Source organism: Onychostruthus taczanowskii, unplaced genomic scaffold, assembly GCF_017590055.1.
Source record: "Onychostruthus taczanowskii isolate IOZ18803 unplaced genomic scaffold, ASM1759005v1 scaffold5, whole genome shotgun sequence".
Taxonomy (NCBI): Eukaryota; Metazoa; Chordata; class Aves; order Passeriformes; family Passeridae; genus Onychostruthus; species Onychostruthus taczanowskii.
Window position 1 is genome coordinate 4,441,670 of NW_024502568.1, and position 21,662 is coordinate 4,463,331.

Consider the following 21,662-nt stretch of genomic DNA (forward strand, 5'->3'; position numbering starts at 1 on the left):
GGGATATAAACCATGGATTTACTGAGCCCAGTTTCTTCACATGGCATCTTGTACAGCTGCAAAAACATCTAATTTGCAAAGGTGCAGAGGTGGCTAAAAGGACCTTAAACTGGCTGGCAGAGATATTTTATCCCTGTACTGGATCCTGTAAGGGAGATTTCAGAAAATCCTATCCATATGGCAAATTGCCTTGAGCACAGAAGTTCACAAAGCAGTGAGAGCTTTTGGTTCTCACCTTGTCCTAGCATCCCCAGCTATTTGAGTGGCCTGACAATTGTTTACTGTCTGAAATCTACACATTAGAGAGAAGAATTTTTTTTCTCTGCTAATATTTCCTATTGATCTAAGCTGCTGTTAACTTACCTGGAATTATCCTGCTTAGGTGACTCTCTGGTCATGCTGTGCATGTGGGAGTGCTCTGTATTCTGTGCAGGCATAAACATGAGTGGCTTGGTGAACCTAGTAATGAAACATGAATTAAGAAAGGAAAATTACATTTAACAACAGTAAATACAAACAAAACCTCTCTTTCTTCTCCCCTACCCCCTCAAAATTCTAATAAGTAACCTTAAGAGTATTTCTTTTTACTATGTACTACATTTGGGTTATTGAAATTAACATAAAAATCATTGATAATATTTGTGCAGATAATCTGAAGAGATATTTTACTCTATGTATTTATTACTTCTGTTACTGTATTTCTTCTAGAGAAAGAATTACCAGACACGTAGTATCTAAATGAGAAAAAATATTTTTCTGACAGTTTTAAATAATGCACAAACATTCACAGCAATGGGTTACCTGGTTACTGGTGGTGGTGATGGTTTCTCCTGTAAGAGAAAATGCACTGAATTGTTTTTTGGTCACTTTTTAATTCCATAAAATAGATTTGTATGATCCTATTTATGTTACCATATCAAGATATTATTTTTGCATTGTGATACAGATTTCTACTAGAGCTCTGTCTGGTAATCTACATTAGGATGGGAGAGGCAAGAACTCAACATCAGTAAATCTGCTTTGGCCATATGTTATGTCAGTACCAGCAAATGGGAAAAAAATTACTGTGTCAGAACTGTCATTGCTCCTCTGCTGCAGTTCTGCCTCTGTAAAGCATTCCCTTAGGCTGCTGCTTCACAGATTGGATCACTATCACAGAGGACTGGGAAACTTGCCCCTTCCCATTTACTCTTTTGAAATGGTTTGCCAGCTTTTCTGAAAAGGGAGTGTCAGAAAGCTTTAAGTGCAGGAAGAGATATGTTCCCAGTTTTCCCTTTTGAAAGACTGATAATCTTTTCTCAAAGTCACATTTGTACCCTGCCTGAGGGCAATGGGAGTCATACTGTAGAAAGGCCTCACCTCTTCTTCAGGAACCTCGTAGACTTCTACAGGACAGGGAAGAAATAAAAAGCACTCTTTAGTGTAGCAAAAACATACTGCATGTTAGCATAAAAGCTGATCTGAATTTCTACCAGTCATACTTGTGACTCTGGAAAAATAACTTTGAGAATCTGCTCAGAATTTGAATCTGCCACCAAAACCCTGGAGCAGCAACACCCCCAACACCCCCTGTCTTCTAGGGGGAACTTCAGGTGAAGTCACAGGAATTCTGATATACAGTGACTGTATTAATCAAGATTACTCCCATCACAAAACCTTTTTGTTGTTCTGTTTCTCTTCTCATTCCCTCCCTGCTGCAAGCAAGATGAACGCTTGTGTTGTGCAAACCTGGGTCAGTTTGGAAAAAATTGTTTATCACACCTGCAGCAGCATTTAGCCTTTCCTTGACTCATGGAGGAAGAAATCAGGCCAGTCATAAATACAAGCTGGCTCCTTTGCGTGGCCAACATCCCTCCCTGAGTTCTGACCCACAAGTATATTTGAATTCATAGACCTTGAAAGAAAAAAACACCACCATCTTTATCTATGCCCAGTTTCTTCGATGCAAACAGAATCCCATTTCAGTAAATTTCATGTCAGGTTTCATCACTTTACTGCACTCAAGTGTCCCGGCTCCCACCAGGGGGAGATGTTTTATTCTTTAGTAACATCTGTCAGGAACTGGTTGTTGCTCGACGCTGATTTACAGAAAGGCTGAGACTGAAAAGGGCATTTTAAAGTATCTGGAAAATAATTCACGAAATCTTAAGCAATTCATAACAAATGTTAGTTTACGACTTGTAGTTTGTGACTTTAAAGCTAAACACATTGCTAATGAATATGCAAAGCTTTTTAAAGAACTGTGTCATGTCTGGAAAGGTTACATCCAAGCAATTAATGAGAATGAGGATGCAAAACAAGTCTAAGTTGGAAGAGAGAGATTAAACAAGAATATCTGAATTTACAAAAACAAGTAGGATTCCTCTTATTTGCTTCTGCTTTTGTTTCTTTTTCCAAATAAACTGCTCTTTATAGAATCTTAATGGGAACACTGTTACAAAAGACCATGCAAGACATTGGCCTGTACAGAATTTCTATATGGTTAAGTCTAATGATCTCAAAGTATTGGGTCTTGATTCCTATGGTGAAATGGGATTACTGACATACTGAGTCCTATAATTCTTTTTGCTGTATTGATCCATTTGTGTTCCTCTACTAGAGCAAAAGACTAAAAATAAATTAATTTGGGGCAAATAACTTGTTCTAGTTTTATTCATGCTTAAAATGGATTTACTGTTCAAGCTAGACAAAGCAACTGCTACAACACAGAAAAGCTAAAGGGGAACATATTTTTGTTTTACTTCAGTATGTCATAGGGTTAGTGGTGTGAATACATCGGGCATAATTTAATATTCCACAGTCTTATATTATTGTATTCTAACAGCAATGCAAGCTTCACATACCTTGCATAATAGAAGGAAGAGAAGGCTTTGGAGAAATAGGGGGGGCTGGCTTTGTTGTCTTCATAAATCTGTTCACAGGTGCTATAAACATATTTTATTAATGTACATATATATATTTGTGCATGTGTGTATATATACACATATATTTATATATTTGCACACATCTGTTTACAAACTAATAATGTAACATTTATACAATAAGAATGAATATTAAGTAGTCCAAATGACAACCTTTTGTGTGACCTTGAATAAATCAACTGAGTCAGAAAGCAGCTCTCATTTTTTAAAAGAGAAGGATTATTCAGTATTTCAGCCTTTCTGAAGAGGTTTGATATTGTCAGTGATGTCAGAGCAGAACTACATGCTCTTCTCTGTTTACTTTCCACCTTTGGAGTGTAGTAGTTTCATTCTCTAGCTAAATATATATATATAAGTGAGACTAAAAAAATAAGTAAAGTCTGTCTTTATCTACTAAATATCTAAAAATGCTTGTTCTTCTCCTGAAGCACTTCAGCAAACAGAATTTTAATGCTATTGGCTCCTTTGGTTGAGAAGGCAGGTCATATGTCATGAGAAGCCTCCTGGTTGTACAAGGGCTGAACTTTGAAATAGCTGAGAGAGGCAGAAATTAAACATGTCTTCCAATAAAGTTAAAAATAATTTTCCTTGGCCTTGTCATAAGCCAAAGGAGCCAATTGCCTTTTCACAGGCTGTGATCTCTTTAATAGCTACATTTCCACTCTTTGAACCCTAGAAACAGACATTAATTTTGCCCTTTTTTTCCCCCCACAATTATTCCTAATAAAGCAATAAGTATAAATGACTAAAACTCACATCTTGTAGGTAGTGACACGCTGCCTTCTGTGGGTTCAATATAGTTATCATCATCATTGTCCACTGGCACAATGTAGTTATCCTATGAGAAATGCAGGACACAAATCTCTCAGTTAAACCTCCATTATGTCATCAAAGTGTTTGGATTGAAGTCCTGGCAGCAGTTTACAATAGTTGCTATTTCACAGTGACTCCTATTTCAGACATTTATCATCCTATGTGGAAGGCAGTCCCAAAGATTGAAAATCCTTTACAGAATTATTCCACTGGTGCATGGAAGCCCTCCCTTCCCTCTGGTCCTGGAGTAGCCTTTGAGGTTTCTCTCTCCCTACTGCCTGCAGCTTGTTACAGATGATCAGGAGCCATTCCATGGTCTGAAGAGCCTCCTTGATACTCAAAGCAGGCAGATATCCCCTAGGAGTCAGTGTGGCACTTGCATGTCACTATTAGTGATGTACAAAATGATTTCTACTACAAAGGCTAAGAAAGAGACCAGACCATGGCATTGCTATGACATTTACACAGTTATAACAAATGTATCTGTAAACTTTACCTCATCATCACTGCACTCCTTAGGCTTAGGTGGCACTTTTGGTTTTGCAGCAGGAGATGGCAATGGCATGGATGGCACACATGGTTTCTTTGGTCTGGACATGGCTGGACTGGGTGTACTTGGGAGAGGTTTGTTGATGGGAGGAAGCGTCTGGTGACTGGTGCGATTGTCTTTTAATTTGGTAGAAAACAACAATTTGAGTAAAAATTACACATTAGTCTCTGCACTTTCTCCTACTGCTTGTGCAAAAGTCCTTGCTGTGGCTGCAGCACAGGTCGAATGGCAGACCTGAGCACAGCTGGACCTGATGTTGAGATCTGTGTGTAACAGGTCCCGTTTCCTTGCCCAGGGCAGCAGCCCAGCCCTCTGTATCAGGTGCAGCGGGCGCCTAGACACTGGCTGCTGTACGAACAACTCTTCAGCTCCCTGGGGAAAAGGTGTAGTGCATATGAGACATGAGAAAAACGACACTGGGTGGGACTGGAACATCAATTACGCCAGGTTCTCTGGGGTGTCAGGTCCTTCCCTTTTCAAAGAACACACAGGTCAAGGGCTGATAAACTTCTATGAGTACACATGTGGTATTTTAACACTTTGATGAATATTCCACAACCAGTAACAGCGTGGTATCATACAAAAATGAAAGCAGGCATCATGCCAATGTTTCTTTTCTCCATGTCTCTCAGATCTTCATCTAACTGAAGCTGACTTTCATTCACTTCAATGCAACCTATTCACGGTTGAAAAGAATCGAATTAGAAAGAAAAAAATCCCTTTACACTGGACTGATGTAAATAAAATCTTGATCCTGTCCCGTTTTTCAGGATATTTATCACCCTTAGTATCAATTTTGAAGGAGTGAATATTTGGGCTACTGTTTTACTGCTTTGGGAATAATGACTGGAGAAACAGAGAAGTTTAAGAAGGGACCTGTCTAGTCTGATGTGCCTCATCTTCAATAGTAATTGCTGCATCAATATATGTGGATTAATTTGGAGCCCCAAGTTAACAGTATCTCCCACACCTCTGCTTGAATTCTGTCATTAGTAGATGTCTATCACAGCCTCTAGGACACATTGTATTAAAATTATAAACATCACTACTGGCAATGCTAACCTGTTTCATACTGTAATAAAAAAAAACCCAAAAAACCATACCCCTGAATGCTTAACATCTGAGTATGAAAATTAGAAGCAAACTCTCGAAGAAAGGACAGATTAGTGCATTGGGGCCTCTCTCTTCTGGTACTGATCAAAAAGCAATTATCAAGGTGACATAGTTAACTATTCCTTAACTACCTGCATATTCACCCCTAGAAACAGGGAATGAAGAGGGAATCTTCTTTTTCTCCTTCTCACTTGGAGGTGGCTCATAGCTGTCATCAGGATTCTCTTCACTGGGGACCACATACATCTCAGAGTCAGAGTGGTCATCTGGATTTTCATAATCACTGTCCTAGAAAGACACAACTCCTCATTTCTCATCTCATAGCATTCTATAGCAGAAAATTACAAAACTGTACCCTTGAACAAACATATCATATTCCTTTTTAGTGCTTCCTCTTGCAAAGAGGCACTCCTGCCTCCTCCCAGGAGCTCCCTGTCTTCTTGCTATCTCCAAGGAGTCCTTCTACCTCAAGAGCTTGGTCTTCAAATTACGGACCAATAGCTTGTTTCCTTCCCCAGGACAGTTCCTTTCTAGGTCCAGCCAGATGGATCTTGGTGTGTGTTGTCACTTCCTCTCCCTTTCCAGTTAAAAGGGTATTCAAGATCTGACTCCAGAAGGAAACTGGTCACTTCAGGCTGACAACTGCACCATTACTTTACACATCTGACAGCCATGAATTGCTTCATTCTAATGTTTTCTAAAATCTTAGCAGAAGTTTTCATTTTTAGTAAGAAGTGGCTTTCCTCTCCTCATCCCTCCCACCCTTCCTGCCCCAAGTAAAACCTTCTTCTGATTTCTGAAATTATTGTTCAGTTTAGGAAGTTCCTCAAATTGATGCCGTGTGCTTACTTATCCAAAAACCTTAGCGTTCGTGGCTACCACTGACTGTGCTTCTGAAAGTACTTCGAAGTTGAGTGTAAAAAAATTGAGGCAGCTAAAAATCAGTGGCTACTTGTGAATTAAACTGATGTAAAAAATAACACAACATTCCAACTTTGTTTGGCTCAGTATTTAGTTCAACCACAAGTAGATGATTTTAAAAGAAACTTTTATTATTATTTCTTGTGCTAACTTGTTGCCACAGTAACCTCCTACTAGCCCAAAATATGTACTTACAAAATCATCTGACCATTGTTCCTCTTCATTGTCTGCGTGTTCTAAACCAAACATTAGAGTTATTTAAGGAGATGTAATAGTAAATATAAATGTTTGTTTTAGATTGGTTTTTCAATCTATAGTTATCATATTTGGTTAAAAAAGAGTGAGCAAAATTTCCAAACAGTTCTGAGCAACACATCTATTTGGACAGAATAGTAAATTAAATGCCTTTTTGCTCATTTTTGACAACTTATTTCAGAACTGTTGGAAAAGCATTAGAAAATGACAAACTGTGCATGGTCTGAACAGCAGAGCATGCAATTTACCCACAATGCATCTAATTTTTAAGTAGGGATGACAATTTCTAGATAATGGAACTTTTGCTGACCTCTGGGCCCTGGTTAAAGCTGGTTAAGTGTTTATATTAAACAGGGAGCAGTTACCTGATAAGTTCCAAACTCTGTCCTGCTTTCTTCTAGTCTTATCTTAACAAGATGGCTGTTAACTTGTAAGAACGGCCATGAACTAGTTTGTGTGCTGTATGATAAGCAAGTAAAGGTCTACCTTCAAGATAATTTATGATGTCATCATTACATTAATAGTATTAAGACTTTAAATCTATAATGATGCATTTGTTAAATTTCTTCTGTATTTACTTTCACAGTTTCTGTAAGGAGGGGCTGCATGCAAATTCTCCTACATTTTTACAGCAGCCTAGATACAGAACTCCGATTAAGACTGATTTTGAAAGAGTGGTTACTTGCTACTCTTCATGCTGGCACAATTAAGCATTTTTTTTCTTGCCTTTCATTTCAGAGGTGTGAACTACCTTCAGAGTTGTTGATAATGGTATCTTGTTCTCTCATTAAAAACAAATTATGAGGAACTATATAGCTGAAATACTGTTAGGCATATAGATAGCAAATTAGCACAGACATGCAGTTTAAATTTACATTAATACAGCCTTACCTGAAGCATAATCCCTTTGTGGCAGACTTGGCGGTGGCTTTTTTTTAAGGCTGTAAATTATAATTATTACATTTATGATCTCATAAGTAACATTCACTAGAAAGGAGTATTAGCCAGACACATAAAAAAAGCTGATAACTAAAGATACCTGCAGCTAAAGAAATACAGATTACCATCACAGATGCTTAGCAAATAGCTGTAGAAGAATGCTTTCAAAAGCTAGAAACTGATAAAATAATAAAACAGAATCTCAGAATTTGATATATTTTTTTTCACTAAGAACATATGTTGAAAGGACAGCTTCCTCGCTCACCCCACGTCTTCTTCATTTCCAGAAAGAGATAAGATAGGGGGCAGAAATAAATGATGATCTATCAGAAGATGAAAATCTGTTCAGGTTCACAGAGGCTTTGTTAAGACTATGGCATAAGAAAGTGGTGTAGCACTCTCCATTTGTATTTTTAGAACTAAATAATTTTGCATGCACTTTATTTTATGGTTAATATTTAAATGTATACCAGGTCTCTCAGTGAAATATTCTACTTTTTATTATTTTATGATGTTATGTCCCTTTTTTGGTAAAAACTGTTACAATGGCATCAGATATCAAGTGAATCAAAAGATGATGGATTTGTAGAAATACTGAAAGGATCTTTTTGGCTATACACGTAGGTTCATAAGTGTGTGCATGTATATATATCTAGCAAGCAGAAGTACACATATGAGTAAACACACACACATATATTTGTGTGGGTGTATTCATGTATACTTCTCCTTATTAACTTGCAGCTGTCCAAAGGATACATTGAATTATAGTCAGTTTAATTATTTCACTACCCTGTAATGAAAGAGAAGAATTTGGGTTTAAAGTCAAGATGAACAATGCATGTGTGGCATCACAGGCCAGACTGGTGCCTCTGCAGAGGGAAAAAACAACAACCCTTTGTTTTTTGTAGCCAAATAAAACATTAAGATAATTAATGACATTAAAATTATTCTTTAAAGTGACTTTTGAACATTGTCTGCTTCTTTGTAGCACTGATGGGATCTTACCATGGACCTGAAGCTTTGTCTACTAAACTGATGACTTCACTCATTCGTCAGTCAGGCCCTAACAAATTCATTTGCAAAAATAAGCAAATAATTTAAAAAACCCCACATCCCCAAAGAATTTTAAATGTTTTTTTTTTTTGGGATCTCTGAGCAGTAGTGTTTTCAAATGTTGCTTTACCACAGGAATTTGACTCTCAATATTTAGACTTAGGTCCTATTTAGGCTTGCTGCCTAGGTATCATTGTTCAGGTACCACTTGTTACTCAGGGTGGTGGCAGGCTGGCACTACCACATCAACTTACAAATTTTCCTGTCTGTTTTGAGAAATGCTTTGGCTACTTCTGAGTTGAATTAAAGGAATTCTGTTGCTCAAACAGTCACCAAAAACACTCCATGCATGAATCAATGAATAAATGGTGCGGGCATTGCTAAAACTCAAAAAAACCCACCAACTCCCCAAACTAAGCAAAAACCAAACCAGGAAGATTATTTTTGCAATGTTAGCCTGCTTTGTTCATGGCTAACAACACTGATGATGGATAGCTGTCTCCTAGTTTTAACCTCCTGAAGCATAATATAACTTAGTGTACAAACAGTAAATTAAAAAGCATTCTCAACAGCTCTGCTCTGGTCTTCTGTCCAAGTTAGCACAGCCATGTTAGAAAGAAAATCCCAGGGCCACTGCCAGGGCTCAAGTCTTAGGAAGGACAAGTCTTAGGAAGGGCAGACCAAGATCTCTTCATGTATTTTACAATACATCTGCCATGAGTTGTTTGGAGACTTGGGAAATAGTGGAACTGAGGCAACAGTGAGAGGCTGTCTAGGTCACGGTATGAAGTACATGGCTTAAGCAATATCACACATTTCTAAGCTGCTAAGCTTCCACACTTGGTACCAGGCCCTGTAAATCCTGGCAGTGACCCTGGCAGAAAATGTAAATACGTTATAACGAAAGCACACGAGGTAAGAACAGAGGTCTGTGTCTAAGCAGCCTATCATGCCATGGTGCAGCTATGGAATAGCATACCGATCCCAAGTATCTTTCCCAGTTTTGCAAATTAAGGCCACTTGTTCATTTTGGAACCTGAATATCAATAGAAAAAAAAGAAATAATGTTTCTGTCACAGAGCTGAAACAGTTCACAGCCACATCTACATTTGCTAGAATCTTTTCAAATATGTTATTTATTCTAAAATTCAAATCCACTTAAAAATAAGTTTTCACAGTACTGGTATAATTTTCTAAGTGCCAGAACTGGAATCCAGGCTCTTTTGAACTCAGCTGGAGCTTCACTTTACAGGAGCCTGAGCTCTACCCAATGTGCAAACCACACCACAAGCTCAAAAGACACAACCCTACTTCAAGGCGTGGTTCCCCAGCTACTGCAGACTCTGACCTCATTGTCCACACAGATCCTTGCAGAATGGCAATTGACTCTGCCTTGCTCCCTGAAGTTAATGAGAAGGGACTGGAAGAACCAAAAGCCATCCAACTGACCATGCATATTTAAATGTATTTAACCATAGTACATATACTGGAGCTTCAACAAATAACCAGGTAGCACTTGAGACATTTCATATAATGCATTATAGATGCTTCTCACACATGAATAGAATGCAGGGTAGAGAAATTCAGAACAACTTTTAAGAGAACAAATGATTCCATTTTAAAGCAATGTATTCCAAAATTTCCCCCTATAATATGCTGAGCTTGACCCAACAAAATATTTAGGCATGTATTTATCTTTTCTGACATATATGGTCCTGTAGGAGCTGTAAATATTAATTACTTGGAATTTGTAGCACATTTTTGTTTTCCTGCATTTGAAAATAAACTGCAGCAGAGGTTTGGGTATTTTGCTCTAGCAACACTTGTTTTTACAGGCTACACCCAGAAAAACAATGAAACATACATATTAGTAGACCTTTACACGCAGCACTTAAATTTTCCCACAGGTGCATTTCCCTACTAGTGTTTTTGCTCAGTCCCCCAGCATTTAAGGTATGCCTGAAAACTCCTATTTTCAAAAGTCAATTGCTTTCTTGTATTGTTAAGTCTGTAAAAAGTCCACTCCTTTGTTAGGAACCATTTTAATATAATAGTTTTTACAAAAATTATATTGGTATCTTGTCTGACCTGAGTATTTATAGTATGTATTAGGTTTACATGCACTAGAACATCACACTTGTGATTACACAATAAATTAACTGAACTTTGCCAGAAACATTTTCAGAGGTCCAAAAGGTGTGATGCAAAACAAACTTTTCCTGAACTGTGTATTCCTAGTGGAAGAGTTTGTTATACACTTGGAATTATACAGCGATTGTACAAGATAAAATTAAAATGAAAGGGATTTTTTTTGAAATTTTTATTATGACTCTTCCACACAATCTTACAATGTGCTATGGCAGTTATTGTAATAAAAATCCTGACACTCAAAACATTCTATTCAGCTACACAGCAATTTTCATGTTTCTTCATCATAACAGTTAAAATAAGGCATTATACTTTTTCCTGTTTTCTTTTTCTAAGTGTGGTACAGCTTGATTTTGGTACTTTCTCTCACTGTTTGGTTCATAAAACACTGCTTTTCCCTCTGCCAAGGGTTTGATCATGAATGCCTTTTACTGTAGCTATGCAGGTTGAAGAGATATTTAGTGACACAACTATTTTTCTGCCTGAAGTTACTGCCTAAATTATAAATGGTATAGAAAAATGGACCACACAAATCTGAAGCAAAGACCTACCCAACTAAAAAGATGGGTAAAGCATCTTTGTTCCATTTTCCAGGTCACATGGCAAATGTTCAAGAAACGGACATTTGGATAGTGTGCAGTCAGAAACTTGAGTAAAAGTGCATGATTTCTGATAGCTTTGTGAAGGATGTGATACTACAACAAGGAGAATAAACGGAACTTCTTGTTTCTTATTCAACACAGTAGGTCAGCACATACAAAACTTTAGGTGAAGTCCTGACTTTGCTGTACATGCAGTGTGACTTTTAACACCCAACTTTAGTTTAGTCAGGATTCCACTGAACAAAGCCTAGAGGCTTAAAGCTTACGATGTCCAGATGAGTGCTGTCTTTACAGCGTGTTTCAAGCACAGCCAGCCTACATCCTGAAACCTATGATTGCTCTGCTTCCCTGCTCTGCATTACCAAGGATGTGAGTATGAAAAAAATGCCCCCAGCTCTCACTGTTTATCCAATGCTGGCTACACTCATTGCTTCTACACCTGAGTACATAATCTTCCTCGACACTGTGATCTGCACAGCAGCTGGGACTCAGGACTGTAAACAGCTTTGCATGTGATTAAGGGCAAGCAGGTGACAGCCATCCTGCAGTGGCCCATATTTTTACTGCCAGAAAACATTGAGTCGGAATGGGGAGCAAACAGGAACTTTTAAGCAAGGGAAAAACCTAGCCTTTCTATTTCTTTCCTGTTACCAGGAATGCTCAGCCTGCTTTCCACAGATCCTTAAGACACACATGGATAGTAGATGAATTCCTCCCCACCTGCACCCCACAGATGAACTAGCCTGGAGAGCAAATGTTTTGAGATGCAAGACCTTTTACACTTCTTCATAATCACGAGCCAATCCAGATTTTAGATGTGTTTTAACAAATACTGCTAATAAGTCATTAGTCACTGCATTTCACAAATATTTGATAATTCTTTAAATTTGTATAGCAGAGGCTTATGGCATACATTTGGGTGATAACTTTAGGCTTCAGATACGCAAGTACACTGTTTGAATTCTCTTAAAATTATTTCTACTTATAACAGGTTTGATTTTGATTTTCTTTCCCAGCATATAGATGAATATCTGCTACACAAAGCCCATTTAAAATAAAAATTTTCCTGCTTCACTCATGTTTAGAACCTTGACATTTAATAAAATAATCCTTTAACTGAAATGGAAGTAGTGATCATCTGGATAACCATGTTTGGTTTGTTTTTACAACCAAACAAAAAGGCTGCATAGTAAGGAACACAGCCAGCTCTAATTCTGTAAAGCTTAACTCCTCTTGTACATATCCTTATCAGTGCTGTCAACTCATGCTTTTATTGCAAGTCTCATTATGTGTTGGGTTCAAGACTTGAACCCTGAAGTCATGTGCAAATATTAGAAATTCTTCAATTTTTACAAACTAAATTTCTGATCTTCATAACTGCAAAAAAGATTATTATGACTCAAATGAATCACAGTAACATCAGAAAGGTTATTATGCTTTTATACCTCATGTTGTGTTCTTATGACTGGGAGAGTTGACATGTGAGCTTTGTGCTGCAGTCATACTTTGAGTTTTTATGAGTCTACTCTTTTTTTTATATATATATATATACACATATATATATTTATATTTTTTTTATCTTGCATGAATCAAAGAATTACAGCGCTATAGCAGCAATCTTTGACACTTAATGATGACCTTCCCAGCTTCTGCTACACTTGGTTCATGTTACTTCTCCCTTTTCTGTTCTTCCCTTCTTATTCTTTAGGAAAGACACAATCAGAGCAACTGATTAACAACAGAATTCACGTTCAGGCTACTATAGGAGACACTCTGTAGCCTCAAATGATAAACCTTAGATGTTCTGCTGTTTCTGTCATCTTTCCTCTCTGAGGCTTTTGAACTGAGTCCACTGGAACATTATTAATTACAGTTAAACAACTATTGTGAAGTAGGAAGCCATCCTTTATTAAAAAGCAGCAACTGTAAGAAACCCTCTTTAACCCCTTCCACTCCAAAACCCCACCAAAAGCTTTGGACAGCCTAGCAGCTCTTCCCTGTCAGCAGGTCCCAGGTGAAAATGAGTTTTTTGTAGCTGGGCGGTGAACACAGTGGTCACTGTGTTAAAAACAAAAACACACTTAAAATGCCAAGTAGTTGAAAGAGGGCCATTTTATGGGAAAATTTCCTTTTGTGCTTGCAGGGAAATAAGTAAGTATAGCAAGTGACTGTGATTAACTGTGAACTGCAGCAATCTTGGAGTGAAAGAGAATTAGTAAAAGAAAAAAAATTATCTCAAAAATCCATCTGATAGATCAGGTGTTTTACCATCAGAGCCTGCTCAAGGTCTGTGGGCAGAAAACATAGCTCTGGAAATGAGAGCACAAAGGAGTGCTGGGAGGCCAAGAATACCCCTCCTGCCTGGGGAACAGGAGAGCTGGGCAGTCCTGCTGCTCCTGGGGGTGTATCCCCCTCCTCTGGCAGCTCCAGCAGCTGCCCACCAACACCAGCCCTGCCTGGGCTGGCAGCAGGGCAGGAGCTGAGCCAGCCTGGCTCTCCAGAGCTCCTGCACAGCCAAAGCAGGCAGGGCCCCACTGCTGCTGCCAGCAGCTGACTGACTGATGGCTTCAGATACATCGGGAATTAGCTGTTTCCCTTGGATGGAGCCATCATGGTCCCTCTTTAAAAACAATTTAAAACAATGCTTCCATGTGTCTTTTATGTACAAGAGCTGCATTTCTAGAATTAAACATGGTTGTCCTGGAAACACAGCAGATAGACATTGTAATTAACTTCTAAAAGTATTTAATACTTTTGTTGCCAATGACCCATCCAAAGAAAGACATCTGAATGAGAAAATCGCATCCAAATGGAATTTCAATGCAAATGAGCTGTTGCATTAAGAAAAGTGTGCTAAATAGCTAATTGCTTTAAATAGATGTTTGTCTGGAAACACTGAATAGTGTATTCATTTGACAAGGATGCAAAATTACTGGAATTTCTTTCTGTGTATAAATACATATGAATATTTTATAATACTTTCATGCACGTGACACAATCTGCATGTTGTTCAATATATCTTACTAGAATAAGGGAGCTAGGTAATGCTGGATTTTGTTTTATAAGACTGAAACACAGGAGGACTTTGCATTTTTATGGGAATTTTAAGTATGATGTCTGACCAGTTGGTTCAAGGTGGAGCTCAAACTCAACTTAATTGCAGCAGGAAAGCTAAACAGTTGCCTAAGGAGAAACGCACACATGCAAAGAACAAGCAATGACCATTCCCAGCAAACATTCCAAAAAAGACTCTTCACTCAAATACTGTTTTTTTCAAGGCTACAAACACAACCTATCATTGGACTCCAGTTCTGCAATTCCTTTATGATATTCTTAATACTGCTGACAATTCTGCAGGTTGCAGTCTGAACTGAAGCTCCTTCCATGCACTGAAGTGCATCCCTCTGGAATGACATGGTCCCATCACTAAAGTACCACACATCACTCTGCTCATAATCCAGACTTCCCCACATTGATACAACTAGGGATTGGCATTGCAAACTTACTTTTTGAACTTGTTTATTATCCCACTTTCATTTTTCTTGATGTCATGCACCATCTTTTGGAGCTTCCTGTAAGATATTAAACAAAGCCAGCATTAATTTACTAAGTGGTTGAACATTAATATAAATTAAGAAAAATATGCTCAATGTATCTTCAATAAGTAGTTTAATTGCTAAATCATTTGTGCATGAAGTTTTCCTTCCTTTTAAAGAGCTCTGTAGCATTATTTGTGTTATCCTTCCAAATACAATTAAATACAGTATAAACAATCAATTTAAGAGTACGTGCATCAGGAAAAAATAAATCCTTGCCTAAATTAATAGTGTAGAATATTTAAATGATGCCATTTTATCTAGAACTGACTTCAAAACTCTAGCAAGGCTATAATGATGATGTCCTCTGATTTCTGGCCATACATGGGACACTTAAATATAATGAGAATAATGGACAAATAATTCACAAGCACATCTTTAACTTCTGCTGAAAACTCAAACTGATAATTTATAGCAAAATGATAGACTATAACCTGCTAATTTAGAGAAATTAATTACTTATAGTTGTGAGAAACAAGTGTAGAGCAAAATGCTCCAAAATTGCCAATAACAATATTCTACATCTCTAAGAGTAGCTTGGATTATTATCTAAATTAATGAGATACATTAAATCTGAGGTGAAAAGCTCAGAAGAACTTCTGCTTTTCTGTTGCATTTGCTGGGGTTTTTTTCTTAACAGACTCAGCTTCTGGTTCTGCTAGAAACATCAGAAATAGCCATCATCTGCAGTTTGCTGTTTCTGTGCTGTGCCCCAGCTGGCACCTGGCAGTGTCTATAAATGAAATGTAATGAGGAATGAAAAGAATGAGAGGAGATCTAAATGGTTTAGTTCTAGTTTGGGGAGAATGGTTGTAAGTGTTTGTGTTTCTTTCAAAAAGGCTTGCCAGACTTCAATTAGGGATGGATGTCAGCATCAGTTATATTCTTTTGTTGTTTGTCAAAGTTAGAACTCACCAACAAAAATCTAATTGTAGCTTTTTATCTGAATATTGCTTATTGCTCATCACTGACACTAATATATTTACATTAGCAAAATTATTACTTTATTTTAAAAAAGGTGGGCTTTTTCACATTACTGGTTTTAATCTATATTGTCATTTATTTGCTAAAAAAATCTTCACTCATGCATGCAAATAAGATTCAACACAAAATTGATAAGTACCTGAATTAGTTTGCTTTTCATTTGATCACATTTAGGTGAATTGATGAGAGCATCATGGATGTTCCATGAGTCTTGAATAAGGCTATAGTTTAAAATATAAATTTATTACATATTTCTATTTAAAAAGGTGCATTTAAATTAGTAAATCACATGCACAGGTGCTATTATGATATTTTTTCCAAGCAGATGGACTGCCATGAAAACATTCCCATTTTTTTCCCAAGTCAAATTTATTAAAAATCCGTGTCTCTTATTCCTTATTCTTTTTATGGAGGCATTTAGATGTCTAATTACAACTCTGATAAATCAGAGAGTACCTAATATGCATTAGTGTGAATTTTTTCAGCTTTTCAAGTTACATAGGTCTTGTAGGAGTTGTTAAAATCCTTGTTTGCTGCCCCTGGATAATTTATCTTGTCTGAAGCCTGTGAGAGTAAGCAGATAACCCAGTGCAATAAGTGGGGAGTGTAGGAAGCCATCAAGCACAGCTGATCTCCTGTTTGAATGAACTGCAAAAACCACTCCGTTCAGTTAGCTGGAGGTTGAAATTTCTTGAAGTGCCAGGCCACATAAAAGGCAACAACTGAAAAGTTTTAGGAAGAGCTGTCCATCTGATTTCTGATCTTAGAGAAACAGAAGATGAGAGGCAGATAGAAAAGTGTATGGCAAGAGGATTCTCCAAATCTTCAAGCACTCAATCCCATTCCAGAGTGATGAGGAAAGTGAAGCACAGAAGCCCAAATCTTCAAGCACTCAATCCCAGGCCCAAAGGCCACTCCAGAGTGATGAGGAAAGTGAAGCACAGAAGGGCATTTATATACCTAAAGTTTTGACTGAATCTACATATCTGACTAGTACCAAAATACTTGTGGTATGGCTCTCAAATACTTGAGATTGCACTCCAAGAAAAGGGGCTTGTTGAGAGAGGACCTCACCAGAGCAGCAGCCCGGAGAACACCCAGGAAATGGAGGCTCCCGTGGCCCAGTGCAGGCAGCCCTCGTGTCAGGTACAGAACTGCAACCTCCTCCTTCACAACACCTCTGAGTCAGGACCTCATCACCAACTAATGTTTATTCTCTAGTGCTCTCTTGGGATGAGCAGAAATACTCAAGGACCTCCATCAGCTAGTACTGTAAATAAAAACAATGAGTAATGCTCGTCTTACTTTGCATTGCACATAATTAAAGATAATCAAGAGGTAAAACTTAAAGTTGCTTCTTTAACTACAAGCTCCAACTCTTCATTAAACCTGCTTGGGATCTTTTTATGCAAAATCAGGTTTGCAGTCTGTGTTACTGCTAACCTTTGAAAAGACATTTTGGCAATAGATATTCTGAGATCCATTTTAATTGTAACCTGCAGAGACTGGATGGGACCCTTTGATTAGGATCTCGTGGCACACAATAGATTTTCAAAGTTCTGCAGATAGTAAGTTTGGAAGTCTTGGCTGTAGGTGCTTCTAAAAAGTTTTAGGTTTCTTACAAGTACATTAGAAATTCTACATGTTGAAAGGAATAAGAAAAAAAGACAGAAATCTAAACCAAAACACTTTTTAGCCCTGTGTTGCTATTTTTGTAGCTAAAAACTCCAGTAATTCAGAATTATCAGATCTATTGACAAAGGGGTCTGTAGCTGTGATAAGTACTTGAAGGAAGGTGGAAAGTTTTCCGATTGTATATATCATACATCCTGAAAGAAGGACTTGTTGTGTGACAAAACACCTTGCTGCACTCAAGGACTGGCAGAGCTGCCTCAAGATAAAACAAATAAAACAAACCCACCCTCTCTTTGATCTAGTCACAGCTCAGCTTATGAGGAATATGTGATGATGAAGTGAGGATGGTGGGCAGACCTGGCCTGTGACACATCCCCACCTTCAAACATCACCTGGAAGCCTTTGGCTCTTTTGCATGCACACTATCCTACAAAAGCTTTCTAAAGGTAAAATAGGTTTTAAAGAGAAAAATGAAGAATAAAGTGTGTGACAAGTTTTCAACTCAGATGTGAGATGAGGTACAGAGTCCCTAGACTTGAGAAAGAGAAGTCTGTCTTACTTTCAGACAGACATGTGTAATATGGAATTCTCCCACCATTTAGACTAGTTTTTGAGAAATTGTATTAATAGGTATTATAAATCAGTAATTGCTTTATAAGCAATATTGATTCATTCAACATTAAGGGACCTGTATGTTCCTTCTCCTCCTCCTCACAAGTTAGGTCTTGAACTGATGAAGCTGAATTGGTTTTAAAATAGTAAAAATAATTTAAAAAATAAATACACGGTAAATCAGACAATTTGCATGCCAATTGCATGTTCTTATACCTTTTTGGTTATATCTGTTTCTCACTGACAGGACAGCCTATAGTTCTGTGCCTAGGAAGTCACATTTTCTGAAGACTACAACATCCATTCACTTTACGTAAGACTGTGGGTAGGTGTAGCACTCACTTTTGGCTTAAGAAAGGCAGATCACATTAAAACAAAAAAATGTTTTTCAGAGTTTTTGTTTGTTTGGATTCTTTTTCAGGAAAATTTAAATACTTGCATTAGAAACCTAGAATGGGATTTAGTAAGTGCAAATTTTAGACTTAAAACAAAAAAATCTCCAAAAATACCCACTTGCCTCAGCTATAAGGTTTTACAGGAAAGAACCACAAAGCAGAAAGCAAGGAAAATTATAACGAAATTTGGAGAATAAAAGCTAAGCTATAAGAAGATACAAACCAAAACTCAAAGAGCAGAAAACTAAAAATTATTACAGCTACTTCTGTTAATTAAAAAAACCCCCACATTAGAATATGAAACTAAAGAAAGAACAGCATGTCCAGACTCTCACAGCACAATTATTCCACCACCTTTTCCCCAGCTGATCTCTGTTTTGTGTTTCCATTATCCTTCAGTTTTATAAATAGCTATGCAAGTGACCAAATTAAGAAAGAAAGTTATTGTTTCTGGAGAAAGAGAAGACTCCTGCTTCCTTTTGGGGGGAGAATCTGCTTACCTAGAAGGGGATTTGTAAAACTACCACTTGAGATTTTGAAAAGCATGTAGCTCTTATGTTGAAATATCTTCTCAAACTGCGTTAATAAACTAGAAAAGGACCACCTTTCCCATGCCAGGCTTCCATGAAATTAATGCTTCTGCCATGGTCTTTGTGGAAGAACATGGATTTTGGTGAACTGGGTGTCTTCCTAACAAGTATTTTCATATTACTTGTCAGTTTTGTGCCTCAAAGACAATGCAATTAAATGTTATAAAACAAACTCTGTCCCCTTCACTTCTAATTCCTCAGTAGAAAGCAAAAAGAAATACCAATTACAGAAAGCATCTAATTCCTCATTAGACCTCCTTCAGGTGCTTCAGACCCCCACATGCACACAACCTTATATTCTACCTGGAAAAGCAAGAGTGGGAGTCCTTTGCAAGGAAATGCCACGTGGAAACAGCCACCTGGGCACAGCTGGTGTTTTCTACGGCTGTGATATGTGTAAAACACATAAAAATGTGTAAGAGAGACAGCTGAACCCTTGAGATGCAGTCAGAAAAACCACTTCAGTAGCTACCGGTCCAAGGTAGGGCCTTACAGCCCCTCATCCACTCTGGGGTTTTATCCACCCCCTGCAATGGCTTTCTTGGTGGGAGAAGAGGAAGTTTGGAACTGGAGGTGGTAACCTGTGGCACCAAACCATCCATTCAAGGCACTGAGCCTTTGATCTCTATCTGTAAAGCTATCTCAAAGCTGACAAGAAAAGTTCAAAGAGGTTTTCTTATTGGGAGAAGTCAATTACAGCTACCTATCTGAGAGGAAGAAGGAACAAGGAATTGTTCTCACCCGTGTTTGGGAGATGCACAAGGGGAAATGACAATAGTTTATATTCATTTTGACAAGGGTGTTGATTTTTTAAAGTCTCAGAAACAGCCTGTTCTGCTCACTTTTGAATCATCCACTATTTTGCCTAAAGGCAAACCTTGTAGTTAGAGCAGGTGTGTGCTTACATGGTACACACAGAGGCACAGAAAGCTAAATATTGATTATATTTTTCATCTTCATTTGTCCTCTACGCAATCTTTACAAAAATGCTGTCAGTTCTCCTTGTACTGGTAAGTACTAATATTCACTGAGTTAATAAAAAATATAGCATGCAAAGGGATAATACATTCTTGACAGAAATCATGCCTAACCTGAAAGTAAACAGTGTAAGTACTTTGGGGTGATTGGGAGCTCTGCATATTGAAAGAACCCATTCTAGGTTTCCAATGCTAAGCACTTGAATTGGCCTGGAAACAAACAAAACCTCGGAGGTTTGGACACCTCTTCCCTCTTATGCAGATTGCTCTCCCCTTTATCCCAACTGAATAACAGTGACACCGTAGGGAATACAGAAAATAATGAGGTATTACAATATATAAGTGACTATTACATGTCACTTCTTGACATAAAAAGGTAAACTATGTTTTCTGTTCTGTAACCGACCTGCTCTGTTTTGAGCCTTTTTTTTGGTTTGCTGATCTTTTTCGGACCAGTCTCTGGATGTAAGTTAATGAATTAAAAAACAAAACAAAACAGAAAAAAAAAAACCAACACCCACACAGAAACCACATTTGGACCAGCTCTCTGGATGCAAGTTAATGAATTAAAACACAAAACAAAATAGAAAAAAAAACCAAAACAAACCAACACCCACACAGAAACCACATTCACAAGACTTACTCCACTTTTCTGGAAGGTCTTTCAAGCAGCAGGAGGAAGTTCAACCTATTAAGCTACTCTAAAATACAGTTCCAGTTAAAACTAAGCGAGTGCTGTACCTCCCTGACTCCCTGAAGGATTAGTACCCTACAGCCTGGTCACTGAAGGAGAACAAGGGCAGAAATGTACAAGACTTAAGTGGCTTTTATATTTCAACAAGAGAGGAAGCAGAAAGGCATTATAGGGAAATAAAGACAGGATCTGGTATGTACCCAGAATATTCCCACTGACAAACACTGCTGTACTTGGGCTGAAAGTGTTGCTCAAGCTACAGAAGCATTATACCCATCATAGATGTGGGGTGGACTGACAGGGACCTAATGGAGGCTGCTCATGGATCAGTTTTGTTTGTTTTGTTCTGCAGCCAATCAAATTTTGTTAAAACTCTGGAGAAATTCCCTGGCTGGTCCCTATGTCACTTTAATGGAGCCCACGTGGGCTGCCACTGAAAGGGGAAATTCCGCTCCTCTCTGCCCTCGGTGCTTCCCCAGCTATGATGAATTATGGGAATTCCAGCTGGGAAACTAACTTCTTTTTTCTTTTGCCAATTTAGATATCAGCAGGATCAGCCCCAGCTCTGCCATGTGGTCATTGGAACCCAAGTGCCAGTGAGAGGGCAGAGAGGGGCAGGGTGAGCAGGGGCCTTGGGAGGTTGAAGAAAGGGACCTGCTCTTATGGCAGCAGCTCAGCCCCATGCCAAATTCAACTGGCCACGTAGCTACAGCTTCAGTAGCACTTTGCTGCCTCTGTGCATCTTGCAGAGATGCCTACAGCATCCATATTTTAAGATAGGAAGGAAACATTAAGACACATGGTATAGCCTCTTCTATAAATAGCTTATTTCACCCGGTTTCCCCTTGAATTAAGCCTGAAAAA

The 21,662-nt window shown here is 38.1% G+C and overlaps 1 protein-coding gene across 1 annotated transcript in view; it reads right to left on the reverse strand.

Annotated features, from left to right (window-relative positions):
- Nucleotides 1–21,662, reverse strand: part of BLNK (B cell linker) — an 86,743-nt gene that overhangs the window by 14,320 nt on the left and 50,761 nt on the right. Inside the window, exons 4-14 of the mRNA XM_041415543.1 lie at nucleotides 14,822–14,887; nucleotides 9,545–9,601; nucleotides 7,465–7,514; nucleotides 6,514–6,554; nucleotides 5,529–5,685; nucleotides 4,231–4,400; nucleotides 3,678–3,759; nucleotides 2,844–2,924; nucleotides 1,360–1,385; nucleotides 802–830; nucleotides 364–459 (exon numbers count right to left, since the gene is read on the reverse strand). Of these exons, the coding sequence (XP_041271477.1) occupies nucleotides 364–459; nucleotides 802–830; nucleotides 1,360–1,385; nucleotides 2,844–2,924; nucleotides 3,678–3,759; nucleotides 4,231–4,400; nucleotides 5,529–5,685; nucleotides 6,514–6,554; nucleotides 7,465–7,514; nucleotides 9,545–9,601; nucleotides 14,822–14,887 (855 nt within the window). The remainder of the gene's footprint in view (nucleotides 1–363; nucleotides 460–801; nucleotides 831–1,359; nucleotides 1,386–2,843; nucleotides 2,925–3,677; nucleotides 3,760–4,230; nucleotides 4,401–5,528; nucleotides 5,686–6,513; nucleotides 6,555–7,464; nucleotides 7,515–9,544; nucleotides 9,602–14,821; nucleotides 14,888–21,662) is intronic.